The 15634-nt window shown below is 32.5% G+C and overlaps 1 protein-coding gene across 2 annotated transcripts in view; it reads left to right on the forward strand.

Annotated features, from left to right (window-relative positions):
• Positions 1–15634, forward strand: part of COL21A1 (collagen type XXI alpha 1 chain) — a 244718-nt gene that overhangs the window by 220748 nt on the left and 8336 nt on the right. For both annotated transcript variants that reach the window (XM_031964705.1, XM_031964704.1), the window contains exons 22-24: positions 1476–1547; positions 8079–8114; positions 9484–9528. In XM_031964705.1, coding sequence (XP_031820565.1) covers positions 1476–1547; positions 8079–8114; positions 9484–9528 — 153 coding nt within the window. The remainder of the gene's footprint in view (positions 1–1475; positions 1548–8078; positions 8115–9483; positions 9529–15634) is intronic.

Below are 15634 nucleotides of genomic sequence, written 5' to 3' on the forward strand. Positions count from 1 at the left end.
GAGCTGCCTGGAAAAATATTAAATATTTGAGAATCACTCTATAAAGGCACAATTTATATTAGTTTAAAATACTTCCTAAAAAATGACAAAATTCTTTAAATAACTGGAGGCCTATCAAGAGTTCATGGCTGTGCTTGGCTAATATAATAAAAATGATGATAGTAAATTACTTTAAATAATTCAAATAATACTAATCAAAATACAAAGAGATTACTTTATAAAGCTACATAAAGTAATAACAAATATCATTTGGAAGAACCCAAATGATAGGCTGCCCATCTGTTGGAAAATGCTGAATATGTTATGGTATATGAATATTATAATGGAATATTATTGATATATGAGAAATGATGTGCATGCTGATTTCAGAAAAGCCTGGAAAGACTTGCATGAACTGATGCTGAATGAAGTGAGTATAACTAGAGAACAATGTACAAAGCAAAAACAAGATGATGTGATGTTCAACTGTGATGGACTTGGCTCTTTTCAACAATGAACTGATTTAAGGAAATTCCAATAGACTTGTGATGGAAAGAGCCATCTGCATCCAGAGAGAGAGAGAGAGAAAAAAAGAAAGAGAGAGAGAGAGTGAGTGTGTGTGTGCAATGGAGATTGAATATATTGTTGATTATTTGCTTGTTTGTTTTTTCCTTGTGTTTTTTTCTTTCATCTTTTGGTCTGATTTTTCTTGTGCATTGCAACAAATATAGAAATATCTTTAGAAGAATTGCACATTTCACCTAGATTGCTTGCTGTCTGTGAGATGGGTTTAGAGGGAGGAGGAAGGGAGAAAAATTTTGAAACACAAGATTTTACAAAGTTGAATGATGAAAACTATTTTTGCATGTATTTTAAAAAATTAAAAGTTATTAAAAATAAATCTTTTCTAGGCCTTTCTAAAATCAGCTTGTTCATCATTATTTTTATAAAACAATAATATACTATTACCTTCATATACCACAATTTGTTCATCCATTCCCCAGTTGATGGTTATCTACTCATTTTCCAGTTCTATGACATTTATAGCACAAATAAATAAACAAGAAACTACATGGTTCGTGAACTTCTGATGATATACCTCTCCACGTTTCGCTAGTAGTGCTTCAACAGTCAGGATCATAATTGAAGGCTCTACTACATATTTGGCATGACCTGCTAAAATTTTAATAATATAGCACTTTAGGATTTTAGTAGAGAAAAAATTTAAACTGATAGTAATAAAGTAAGTAAATTAAACATTTATAATTAGTATGTCAAATAATTGAGATTAGAATTTAGGTTGACTAAGAATAACAGATATGAGAAAATACATTTCTAATTTCATTTGACTAGGTAATATATACAAAATGGATCAGTCACTTTGAAAGACTTAATGTGAATGCCATATTTCAAATAGGAGTATTTTGAGGAAAGGCAGTGTTTGGACTGCATCATAGTATATAAATGATATTTATGGAACCATTCTGTTTCCTAAGGGAGAACAAGGATTATCAGGTCCACCAGGAGAACCAGGATACCCAGGCTTACCGGGGACACCAGGAAAAAAGGTATGTGTTTATCTTGATTTCTTTTTAGTAAACTCTTTTCATGAATCCTTTTAAAATTAATATAGTAATACCATTTGAACATACAATCATTTTGCTTTTTAGAATTTATTGTTTGCTTTGCTTTTTTTTTTTTTTTGACAAAGCACTTATTTTATCTCCTTGCACTCTTCTATAAAGAAAGAAGGTAGAAAGGAAAGAGGGAAGGAAAGAGGGAGGGAGACCATAACAAATAGCAAAATCATGCCAAGCATATTCTCTTATTGACCATGTCTAAAAGCATATGTTTTCTTCTGTACCCAGAGTTCATGATGCTTTTATCAGTAAATGAGTAGCACACCTCCTTAAGGGCTCTCTGTAATTTAAGTTTGTTACTCCATTGGTCAGAGTCCTTAAGTTATTCAGTATTCTTGTTCTTTATAATGTTGCTGCTATTTTATAAATTCTTCTCTTGGTTAAGTTCTCTTCAATTTTTATCAGTTTCTTCTAAAACAATTTAAAGATACTTGGGTTTTTATTCTATAATTAAAAAAAAATTCCTTTGAAAACTTGTCCATTATTTATAGTTTAAAAATAAATCTAAGGGGCAGGTAGGTAGTGTAGTGGTTAGAGCACCAGCCCTGAAGTCAGGAGGACCTGAGTTCAAATGTGGCCTCAGATACAATTGCCTCACCAAAAATAAATGAATAAATAAGTAAACAAAAAAATAAATCTATACCTATCCTTCTATCTTTAAGTAGTTCTTAATAAGTGTTCAGCAGTGTGATACAATGCATTAACATGAATTCTCATGCATATTTATACCAAATTATCTATTTATTTTTCCCAATAGTAACTTGTTTTTTCCAAATACATGTAAAGATAGCTTTCAACAATCATTTTTGTATATCTTTGTATTCCAAATTTTTCTCCTTCCCTTTCTTCTCCCATCCCCAAGACAACAACCAAACTGATATAGGTTAAATATGTCCAATCCTTCCATATTGGTCATGTTGTACATGAAAAATCAGATCTTATGAGGAAGAAAAAAGCAAGCAAACAAAAAAAGATGAAAACATTTTGCTTCGATCCACATTCAGTCTCCATAATTCTCTCTTGGATGCGGATAGCATTTTCTATCCCAAGTTTACTGGAATTGCTTTGAATCACCCCATTAATGAAAAGTCAAGTCCATCACAATTGATTATCATCACATAATCTTGTTCTTATTGTATACTATATTATGTTGATTCTGCTCACTTTACTTGGCATCAATTTATGTAAGTCTTTTCAGGCTTTTCTGAAATCAGCTTGCTCATTATTTCTTATAGAACAATAATATTCCATGACATTTATATACCATGACATATTCAATCATTTCCCAACTAATGGGCATCCATTCAATTACCAGTTCCTTGCCAACAAAAAGAGCTGTTACAAAGATTTTTATACATGTGGCCATTTTCTTCTTTTATTCTCTCCTTGGGATACAGGCTCAGTAGTGAGACTGCTGGATCAGTGCAATTTTATAGCCCTTTGGGCATGGTTCCAAAATTCCAGAATGAAGACTCTACCACAACTGCACCAATAATGCATTAGTATCCCCATTTTCCCACATATACTCCAACATTTATCATTATTTTTAATATTTAATTTTAATATACCACAACTGCACCAATAATGCATTAGTGTCCCCATTTTCCCACATATACTCCAACATTTATCATTATTTTTAATATTTAATTTTAATATTTATTTATCTTGTTATTTTGAAATGTGATTTACATGGAGGTAGTTGTAAAGGTAAAGTAAAAGGTAGTTGCTTTAACCAAGTCTAAAGTACAGAGTAGAGGGATGAGTAAAATTATGTAGTTAACTCAAACACTAAGAGTTATTTAAAAAAAAAAAATCTATGCCATGTCTACTAACATTGATGATCTTCACAGAAGTAGGAAAAACATTGTGGGTTATCAGATATAAAACCAACAATTAAAGATTTTGTCTACTATAGTATTAAGTTATAAAGATATAATCTTTTTTAACAGATTAGTAAGTTAATATTATGAATATACATTTTCAGTGTGTTCAGATGACCTATTTTTGAAGCTAATTTAGAATAAACTGAAGGTGAGATTATAGTATCAAGTTAAACAAGGGGTATGAGTGGAGGAATAAAAAATAAAACTATTTTCTAAAGAATATGGATCACATATATATATATATTCATTTATAGCTAGTGTCCTGGATGCACAGACCTTTTGCAGATACCTATGTATTTATCATCAAACTGATATATTTCACATGGTGTGTTTCCCTAAATTAATCATTTCAGTCCTCAGAGATTCATGTTGGATTCTCTGGAACATATCCAGCCAGCTGGAGCTCTGTATTCTCAAATGATTTTTAATTTGAACTCTGAACTCCTATGTTGGGCCAAAATAATAGGGGGAAGGGAAGGGAGAAAGACAGTCCAAATATCTGGTTCATCATATGTCCTATGAGCTTGGATAGAATTCGATTTACATTTTAAAACATTTGAAATTAAATCTTAATCTGAACTCTAATGAAAAAGCTTTTCCTCATGAATAGCAAATCAACATTTCATTATGTTCTAGTATGTGCCAGGCAGTGTGCTAGATCCTGGGGACACAAAAACAAAACTGAAACCTTCTCTACTCTTGAGGAAATCAAGGGTTGTAATTTCATAGACACTTGGAAAAGAAACTAATCTATGGGATTCCATAACATTTCAAAAAATACAATTTAGACTTTGGTGTATTCACATATACATCCATGTGCAGGAATCTACACATATGTATTTCTTGATAGAATTTAAGCTCTTAGAGATCAGGAAGTGTTTCTTCTGTATATCTTTCACTTTCCTCCTTCCTTCCTTCCTTCCTTCCTTCCTTCCTTCCTTCCTTCCTTCCTTCCTTCCTTCCTTCCTTCCTTCCTCCCTTTCTTCCTCCCTCCTTTCCTTCCTTCTTTCTTTCCTTCCTTCCTTCCCTCCTGTGATCACACACATTTCAGAGAAATATTTGAAAAAAATTTATGTTGCAATTTGTAGCAATCCACAAATGCATAAATATTGTAACTAACTGTCTTGTATAAAAATTCTTTTATAGTAAAATCTTTTTTTAAAATATGTTAAAGTTTATTTTTTAAAACTAGAAAATGACAAATAAGAAACAAAAATAATCCAGAAAGATTTCTAAATAGGTGAGAAGATAATACAGGTAGTATACTAAAGTACTTATACAGGTAAGATACTAAAGGGGAAAGTAAAGTAGAAAAAAGTGGGAAAATAATTGAAAATTAGGAATGCCGAGATGAACCTAAAACAGAAATTGTCATAAAACAGCAACAGAAACAAAACAATGAAATCTACAGAGGGCTTGGATGAGTTGATTTTAATTTCATGACACATGTTATTTCTTAAGTGTGATTGTGTATTTCTGGCAAGCATTTTTCCTTGTTTTCTGAGGGCCAAAGAAAATTTTGGGAAAGGAACTTTACTTTTAGAAAGAGAGAGGGCAGAGGAGGGTCACATTTCTTTTCCTGATCTCATAAAGTTCCTAAAGAGATTTCTGGGGCAGCATCCCTCCAGGGATGATTAAAGGCTATCTGGTGTCAGTGGGGTTTGCTTGGCAGAACTTTCATATTCCTGCAGAAAGACTGATTGCATCTCATAGCAGCAGTGGAACTATTTAGATCATATTTATTAAAACTCAGAAATCATTGTTAGCCTATTTTTGACCGGAAGAGTTCTCACAGAATCTTTTCCCTTTTACATACATTATATTTTTCTTTGCATAAGGTGTATAGACTTCACAATATACCAGTATTGTATAGTACAGTATTGTATTTTTTTAACTTTGAATTTGGAGATAGAAGACCAAGGTTAAAATCTCAGGTCTGCCTTTAAATACTTGTGTTACTTTGGTCAAATCCTTTCCCCTCTTTGAATCTCAATCCTTCATATGTAAAATTAAAGATTTTAACACTATAAACTTTAGGATGCCTTCCATATCTAAAATGATATGATCCTGAAATTAGAGATGGCAGAATGTTAAATAGGTTGGCCTGAGAATCAGAAGAACATTATCTCAGTTCTACTTCTAAATAGTTACGTGATCCTAAGCCTGAGTGAAACCTCCATTAATTTCCTTTTCTATAAAATTATAAGTTTGGATTGATCATTATAGATTTCTTTTGACTCTAACATTTTAGATTTGAAATTCAAGGGACATCAGAAGTCATCTTAAAATGCCTATATACTATCTTTTTGTAACACTTCCAAAACTTCCACTTGTAAAATACTTCCAGGAATTACGTCTTTTTTTTTATTATCACAACAATCCTGGAAAATAGATGCTATTAGTATCCCATTTTATAAATGAAGAAATTGGGACCTCTCAAGTCTAAGTGATTTGCCTGGGCTCACATAGCTACTAAATTCTAAAGCAGAATTCAAATCCAAGCTTTCTGACTGTTGGTCCAGCATTCTAGACACTTCATTATCTACTTGTCTCTCCTGCAGTAAAAATTCTCCAATTGTCTGATATGTTGTAAAGGGAATTCTTGATTAGGAGCACGATGAACGAGATGACCTCTTAGATTTCACCTAATTCTATTATCCCAAATAAGTGTTTATTCATTTTGAAGACTTCAAACAGAACAATATTCCCAACTTGTGAAGGAGCCCTTTTTGGTTTTGGACAGCACTAAATTGTTCAAGAGTTTTATCTCATATTGAGTTGAAATCCTCAGTTCTCTAATGCCAACATTCTTTAATATTTCATGAATATAAATGGACACAGTCTCCATTGAAGCAGATTATAACTTCCCCTTGACGTAAGAGTCATTGTTGGTTGTTGTAGCCTGAAATTTCACCTTGCAAAGGACCTGTTGAGGATTCTTGTCTTAGCTAGCATACTTCTCAAATATAATATCCTTCACTAGATCCACCTTCGAATTCTTTTCAGTCTGATAGATCTTTCTGGAGCTGGTTTTTGATGGTGAGGCCTTGAAAATTCAGTGCCACTAGTGATACAAAAAAGCATCAGAGTAGGATATTAAGGGAAACAATATGAAATGCACTATTTTCCTAGAATACATACTAAATTAATTTTTTCTATTAATAAAATTTTCCCTCCCCTGCATCAAACAAAAGGAAGAAAAGCAAAACTTCTTAGAAATATTCATATTGAGATAAAACAGATTGATGCACTGAGCATGTCCAAAAGTGTGTCTTATTCAACACCACTATTTCTCTATTTAGAAATATTTTATCTTAACTATGCTGAAATTGTGGTTAGTCATTGAATAGAGCAGAATTTTCAAATCTTTCAGAGCTGTTTGTTTTTATAGTGTTATTGTTCTTGTTGCATACATGTTTTGATATAAATTGTTCTTCTGTTTGTTGTATTCAATGCATTCACAACAATTCATACAAGCCTTTCCCAATTTTCCTGAAAGTGTCCTTTTCATTGTTTCTTACAGCACAATATCGGTCTATCACATTCATATATCACAAATATCATTTGTTGAGCTATTAGCAAATTGAAGGTCATCCCTTTAGCCTAGTTTTTTGTAATGATAAAGAGCTGCTATAATTTTCTAACATATGAGTCTTTTTTATCTTTTATTTCTTTGCTTTATCATAGGAGTATCATTAAAAAGAGCATATGATTTTTCAATGAGAAAGCCATAATAGAATAGATAGTCAACCCAGACTTGAATTCATGCTTCATGAATTCTGAACCATTGCAGGTTAAAACCCTGGACAAGTCACTTAATCCCTTATCACCTCTTAGATAAATTTGAAGTCCATAAGATGCAAAGAAAGTGCTCATTGACATTGGTGGAAGAAATCATCATCAATTAATTTTATCAATGGAATCATTGGAAAAAATTGGAAAGCAATTATTTTTCAAATGTTTTATCATTTTATTCTCTGTGATTTACTAAAAAGCTTTCTCTTTAACCTTGGGGAAATAAAAAAAAAAACAAATAGATGAGTAAATGAATGGATAAATAAATAAATATATAATTCCTATATGAGTGTATAAAATATTGTTTTTTCTTGCGAAATTTTGTCATGCAGATAATTAGCACATTAGATGAAGCACAGGCTCTTGAGCTAGGAAGACTTGAGTTCAAGTCCAGATTCAGATACTTGCTAGCTCTATGGCTCTGAATACTTCATATATTCACTATCTGCCTCAGATTCCTGCATTGTGAAATAAGGATCAAATCAGGTATTATCTGTAGAACACAGTGCAGTACCTGGCAAAGAATTAGATTATTAAATAGAAGTTTCTTGTACTTCCTTCAAGTTTAAGCAGATATGTCCAAGTTTATAATGTTATCTATAAATTTATACTTCTAAAGTAATTGTATATTTTGTAATTGTCATTGTTAAATCATTCTCAGGAATTATTCCTGGTCATTATATTCTTTAAAGACCAAAAAAAACCCTAAAAACAAAAACAAAAACAAACCCTTGCAGATGGATTATAATGAAAACTTAACCAATATCTTAATATTTTATAGGGTGACAATGGAAACCCAGGTGAAAAAGGTCCTCAGGTATGTTGATTTCCACTTCTTCCTTTAAGATTAATAACATAATCAGTGTCTATCTTTGCCTTTCTATTTTAAATTAACTCCTATGTTCACTCTAATTCTTCCTGGCCTTCCCTTCCACATCCATCTCTTAGGTACTACTTTTTTTTTCTTCCCGGAGGCAATTGGGGTTAAGTGACTTGCCCAGGATCACATAGCTAAGAAGTGTTAAGTATCTGAGATCAAATTTGAATTCAGGTCCTCCTGACTTCAGGGATGGTGCTCTATCTACTGCACCATGATAAAGGAATGTAATATCCTATTTGACTGAAAATAAACCTTTTATGGAGTGTAACTGCCTGGATCAAAGATGCTCATACACAAATTGTATTGATTTTCATTCAGTTATCTACATTTAAGGATACATTTTTTCCATCCATATATCTTCAATCTAGTATCCTAGTATCCACTATACAAACATTTTTTTAAATTTCACATAAAATTTTTAAAACTAGTTTAAAAGTTTTCTTAAAGATTTAGGCAAACAAGTAACTTAGAGGTAAACAAAACTTCTCCCCAAAATTATGCATAAGAAAAGGAGAAAATATTAAGATGTTCATGAGAGATGATAAGTATTTTAAAAATAAAAACTGAAAAGATCTTCCTTGTTAGGATGGAAGTATCTAGAATTCCTGGTAAATTTTTATTATTCTTTCAGAACTCTAAAAATTTTATCTTTCAGAGTGTCTACTAATGATTTTTTTAAAAAAAAATTTATTGATGAATTTAAAATATTACCTTTTAAATGTAAATCTTTGAATTTTCTGCACTTTCCTGCTTTATGGGATATGATCCTGTGAATGCATTTGGGACACATTTTCCAGTGATTTAATAAATTCACAAAATGCTATCAGATAATCTCTAAGATAATAAGTTACAGAGAAGGTACCAAATTTGCTTTTGGCAAAGGAAGTTTCCTCTTTAGAAACATGAATTAAATCACAGTTCTAATTTTTTAAAGTAAATTTATGATTTAATTTATGTTTAAAGCACTATTGTTTATTTGGCAACACAGATATGAATTGCTGAGCATCTGAATTGTCTAGGAATTCATATTTAGATAATTCCCCAATGTGCTTTATTTTTTCCCCTATGTTTTTATTTCCTACCTTTTCTATATTATCTTTAGTTCAATCTTCATTCTTTATTCTTTTTATTTGTGAATTTTTCTATGGTTTTAATCTTCTGACACTTTACAAAACCTATATATAGAACTTTGATTCTGATTATATAATGTTTATTAAATGTTCAATTGAATATGTTATTAATTTATAAAATGTAAAATTAAAAGGATTTTCACATATTTGCCAATAATGCATTATGTTCTTTAAAGGGTCAAAAGGGAGAAAATGGAAGATCAGGGGATCCAGGACCACAGGTATTTTTTAAAAGAAACAACAGAACTGAATATATTTTTTTCTTTTAATAGGAATGTCTAACTAAAAATAAAGATAATTTTAACATTAGATATGTTGATTTGTCTGAAACATGAGAAAACATAAAACTGTGGATACTAAATAGATGACATCCCAGTGTGTGCTGTGTTTGTTTTACTGGAGCAGGGAGTAACTCCTACTGTGTGGGTTTTAGATCTGTTGTAGATTGTAAGTCTCATTGTTCTGCTTGCCCTTATATGTGATCTTGAGAGTAAAGAAACAACCCAGGTCTTGGAGTCATTTACTGAAGACAAAGATAACTCACTTGCCTACTGTGAATGGCAGCAGCTATGGAAAGACAAGCATGGAATTATTAACGAAAGTAAGAGTTGAAAGGGACCATAATGGTCATCTATTTCAACTCCTTTATTTTATAGATGAGAAAGTGAAAACTGAGGATGCTTGAATAGTCATATGGCCAGTGAACTGCACAACTGGGGTATTTCTTCCTATTTAGTACTCTTTCCCTCATGACAGCCTGCCTCCCAAATATGGCACTACCTGCAAAGAGATGAGTTCCTGCATTAATCTTTTAGAGGACTGGAACACTATTCTTTGAGTTAGAAGGACCCAAATTTTAATTCTGCTTCTCACTCTTATTACTTGTGTGCCCCTTAATAAATTGCTTAATCAGTCTCACCTTAGTTTCCTCAGCTGTAAAATGGTGTTTTACTCATTTGAGTTGCTATGAATTTCAAATGGGATAATCAAGTTTGACTTTACCTTCAAATAAGATCAAATGCTTTGCAAACCTTAAAGTTCTATATAAATAATACATATCAAAGGATCTACATTAGATCCTTGCTCTAATGCATATGTTTTGCTTAAAAGAAGCTCTAAATTTCAATTAGAAATTAGTGAAAATAGTTGCACTTTTTTTCCAGCCAAGTTTATAAGCTGCTTAAAATCTACCCATGCTTCCCATGGGTCAGGAAAATGCCAGCAAATCTTCAGGGAAAAATGTGCACAATGCATTTTTATTTTAATCTATATTATTAATGTTTTCTCTATCACTTTTTTAAATCCAGACTTTCAAAATACAAGAAGCTGACTTTATTTGTAGCAGTTATCAATATGCTTACTCTGAAAATTTAACAATTGGTTTTATAATATGGATCAAATTGGCTTCAACACACCTCTAGGTTAAGAACTACTGGTCTAATCCCATATAGTGGCAACTGGTAGTTTAGCACAGTTCAGATTACTCAGCATAATTATCAATATATCAGCTGTGACTGCTGTTCAGCAGTCTACTGTCTACTCCTTAAAAATATCTTCCTTTCACCATATATCTTTCAATGAAAATAAGATGTCAAGTCAAAAAACATTTATTAAATGCCTGTAGTGTACCAGACACTGTGTTAAGTGGGAGCTATACAAAGAAAGTTAAAAAGCAGCCTGGGCTTTTAGAAAGCACGAAGTCTAATGAGGTGGATAACCTGCAAATGAGCATGTACAAATAAATAAATAAATGTGAGTGTGTATGTGTGTGTGTGTGTGTGTGGGGTCTGTACACAACACAAATATATGTATATGCAAACATATATACATATAAATACATAAATGATACACACATATATAATAAATAGGAAATAATCACAACAGGATGGTGACATTTATTTTATTTTATTTTTTATTTAATAGCCTTTTATTTACAGGATATATGCATGGGTAACTTTACAGCATTAACAATTGCCAAACCTCTTGTTCCAATTTTTTACCTCTTACCCCCCCACCCCCTCCCCTAGATGGCAGGATGACCAGTAGATGTTATATATTAAAATATAAATTAGATACACAATAAGTATACATGACCAAAACGTTATTTTGCTGTACAAAAAGAATCAGACTCTGAAATATTGAACAATTAGCTTGTGAAGGAAATCAAAAATGCAGGTGTGCATAAATATAGGGATTGGGAATTCAATGTAATGTTTTTTAGTCATCTCCCAGAGTTCTTTTTCTGGGCATAGCTGGTTCAGTTCATTACTGCTCCATTGGAAATGATTTGGTTGATCTCGTTGCTGAGGATGGCCTGGTCCATCAGAACTGGTCATCATATAGTATTGTTGTTGAAGTATATAATGATCTCCTGGTCCTGCTCATTTCACTCAGCATCAGTTCATGTAAGTCTCTCCAGGCCTTTCTGAAATCATCCTGTTGGTCATTTCTTACAGAACAGTAATATTCCAGGATGGTGACATTTATATTAAGACTTGAAAAGTCTTCTTGCAGAAGGTAGGACTTTAGCTGGAGACCAGGGAAGCCAAGAGGGAGAAATGAGGAGGAAGAAAGTTGTAGAAGGATCTGCTTTTAAAAAGAAGAGATTATGTTCCTGCAGGTTTTGGCTCCCTAAGAGTAAAGTATCCAAGATTTGTGGGAAAATGGCAATAAATTTCTTTCTGGGTCCCACTGCTTTTCTTTAGAGCCTAAACCTAAATGGCTCAGTTAGTTGTTAAGTTCCAAAAGTATGCGGATCGGCTAGTATTCTTGGCTGGGGTGGTGGGACAGTGGGTGGTAGGTCACTAGAGAGCAGAACAGCTGACCCTCCTCAGGAGCTGAATTCTATACCTGTCAGTTTACCAAGTCCTCCACATATGGTTCTTTTTGGCCTTAATGATATTATATATCAAATCCAAGTGAATGTTTTTCCTACAAATTCTTTTTTTAAATCTCTCTTTTTAAAATGTATTCATAGTTGACAGCTGTTTTCATTTCCCACTGCAATTTAGTTATAATACTGTACATCAACCTTGTTTATCTGTTCTCCTAACTTAATCTTGTGTGCTTTTTGACTACAGTAGGATGAAGCTTATCCTCAAGTTTCTTAGCTTGTAAACATGTTTTCAAATTTTGCTGCAGAATAAGATGAAATATAGAAGGAAGAAGACATACTTCACTCTACTGAATGTTTCTTATTGAGTTACTTTTTCCCTATAAATTTAATCCATTTACAAATTAATTTTTGTTTTTTTAAATTTATGAGAACATAGTTTGTATTCACTTAATTTTGTGCTTATAATAGGCATGACTAGCCTGTTTCTCATTTCTTCTCTCCACATAGATTTTTCACAATCAAAACATATTATAGAATGTGATAGTAAATATAGAACTAAGTCTTGGAGACTGAAAGGTTTGGATTCAAGTTCTCACGCTTGACATATACTGCTTTCCGAACCTGGGCAAGACCTTAACCTATAACTGCTAGATGAAATTACTGAGATTATGCTGATGTGCTTGAGAAGAGGTTGTTCCTTAAACCAATAAAACTCAAATTACAGATTTAAAAAAGCTGTTATTGAATGAAGTTGTCGAAACTAATTTTGATGCTATATAAGAAATATTTAGAACTTTCTTTTTAATTATTATTTTATTTTTCTCCAATTACATATAAAAACAATTTTAACATTTGGTTTTAAATTTTGAGTCCATATTCTCTCCTTTCCTCCCTCCTTATCAAATCCCCCTCATTAATAGGGCAAACAATTTAATATAGATTATACATATGAAGTCATACAGTCTTCTGCATTTTTTCTTCTTCTGTCTTCTGTTTTCTATTTTTTCATTCTATTGGTTTTGTTTTACTGTTTCTTCATTTCTCATATTTCTTATAAAATCATTAACTTCTACTGCTCATTTATAATTTTTAAGGAATTATTTTCTTTAGTGAGCTTTTATACCTCCTTTTTAATTTGGCCAATTCTTTTAAAGGAATTATTCAGTGAATTTTTGTGTCTCTTTTTAAGGCATTCCTCTTTTCATTGGCTTTTTGTACCTTTTTTTTACTATTTGGCCTAGTCTGTTTTTTTTTATGTTGTTATTTTCTTCAGTATTTCTGTGTGTGTGTGTGTGTGTGTGTGTGTGTGTGTCTCCTTTGTTGTGCTGTTGACTCTTTTTTCATGATCTTTTTGTATCACTCTCATTTCTCTCCCCAATTTTCTCTCTACATCTCTTATTTAATTTTCAGATTCTTTTTGAGCTCCTCAATTGCTTGAGATCATTTCATTTTTTGGAAGCTTTAGGTATAGGAGCTTTGGTTTTATTATCTTTTTCTGAGAGTAAATTTTGATCTTCCTTGTAACCATAATATTTTTCTATAGTAAGAAATTTTTTCTGTTGTATGCTCATTTTTTCAGCCTTTTTTTTTTTTTTTTTTTTACTTTTATCTCTTTGTTAAAGTAGGGCTCTGTTTCCAGGGTGGAAGATACACTTTTCCAAGATTCAGGGGTTTTGTGCAGTTGTTTTCAGAGATATTTCTAGGAACCTGTAAGTTTTCAGTTCTTCCCAGGTGGTATCATCTAAGGAAAGGTATGCTCTGGACCATGCTCTGATCTGAGTGTGACCATAACCATTCTTTTCTGTCCTGAATCTGGGAGGAAGGTCCCTGCAGTACTGTGGCCACAAACTATGATATGCTAATGTTCTTCTTAGTCTTAGAACTATTATCCAGGATTTTGACCCAGATCCAAATATGGAAAAAGCAACAGAGTATTCCTTCAGTGCTATCAGAGATCCCTATAATTTTCTTTTGACCAATTGTTCCACCCCTTTAGCACCTGTGGACTGAGAACTCTGGAAGCCACTGCTGCAGCTGCTGATTCAGTGGCTCCTAAGGCCTCTTCCTGGCTTGCAAGACTAGGGTTATGTTAATGTAACCTGTGCTGGACTGTGTTCCATTCTCACCCTAATGCAACAGACCTTTCTTGCTGACCTTCTAAGTTGTTTTTTTGGATGAAAAATAATTTCCCACTATCTTTTTGTGGGTCCTGATACCCAGGAATTGTTTTATGGTATTATTTTAAAGGTATTCAGAGACAGTTGGGGGAAAACTCAGGTAGTCAATGACTTTTCTCCACCATCTTGGGTTCACCAAAGAAATTTCTTTTTGTATTGTAGTCTGGCCTTCTCTAGAATGCTTTGAGCATGCCTAGAGAAGTTCAGGCTATAGTTCATTATAATGCACTATCACATACCAATGTGCTACTTGAAAATTGAATTAAGTAATATTTATATATTTATGAAATAGTTACATTCTGATCCTTTGAACTTGAACTAAATGCCTGCAATGCTGATGAAATAAAAAGGTAGAAAATCAGTATTTTTCATTGCTTTCTTGACCTTTTATATTATCTTCAATATCACATTTGATTCATATGTGGAAGTCATGTGGGACTGAAATTGAGATAAATCCTATCAAGGCTAAATGTGTGGGTTAAAGTAAATGATTTAAGGTTGCTTATGACTCAAGAAGTTAGGGTTTTCACCTTCCTGCTTATGTCAATATGGGCAATATCCCTCCTGTTGGATGGAGTATGCTGTAATGCAAATTGATTACCTTAACCACCTTGTTTAGTAGCTGGTGGTATGATTTAAGTACTAGAGCCTCTATATTATACAGAATGTGGGCCAGATGTCCCTAGACTAAGAATCTCACTCAAATGTAGCATGAGCTAATAGAAACAATGCTAACTTTTGGAGTAATATCAAATCCTAGCTGTTACTTGTGTAATGTTGGACAAATCACTTTATCTTTCTGGGATTTCCTCATATGTAAAAAAGAGAGATTTGAAGTCAGTGACCTCTTGGTACTGATGAGACAAAAAAAAAAAAATCCTATCATTCTTGTTCTCAAAGAGCTTACATTCCACTGGAGGGGTAAAAGAGTGTAAACACATGTAACCTATCCAAAATAAGCATAATATGAGTTTTGAAATCAAACCCGCAAACAGGAAGTTCTAGAAGTAGCTAAATAGAAGGAGAAAAAAACTCCATTCAGTTGGAAGAGAAAGCAGTATATGAGCACTGAAGGATTCTGAAAGGAAATGAAAAGGAAGTGTTTTGCAGGTATTTTTTTGTTGTTGTTGTTGTTGTTTAGTCATGTCTAATTTTTCATAATTCCATCAACCATTTTGTCCAATTTACCATTTCCTTCTTCTTGCAATTAAGGCAAACAGGGTTAAGTGACTTGCCTAGGGCCATATTTATTTGGGGTCATATTTGAATTCAGATCTCACTTGACTGAGGCCCAGACCCCTATACACTAAGTGA

Source organism: Sarcophilus harrisii, chromosome 4, assembly GCF_902635505.1.
Source record: "Sarcophilus harrisii chromosome 4, mSarHar1.11, whole genome shotgun sequence".
NCBI lineage: Eukaryota > Metazoa > Chordata > Mammalia > Dasyuromorphia > Dasyuridae > Sarcophilus > Sarcophilus harrisii.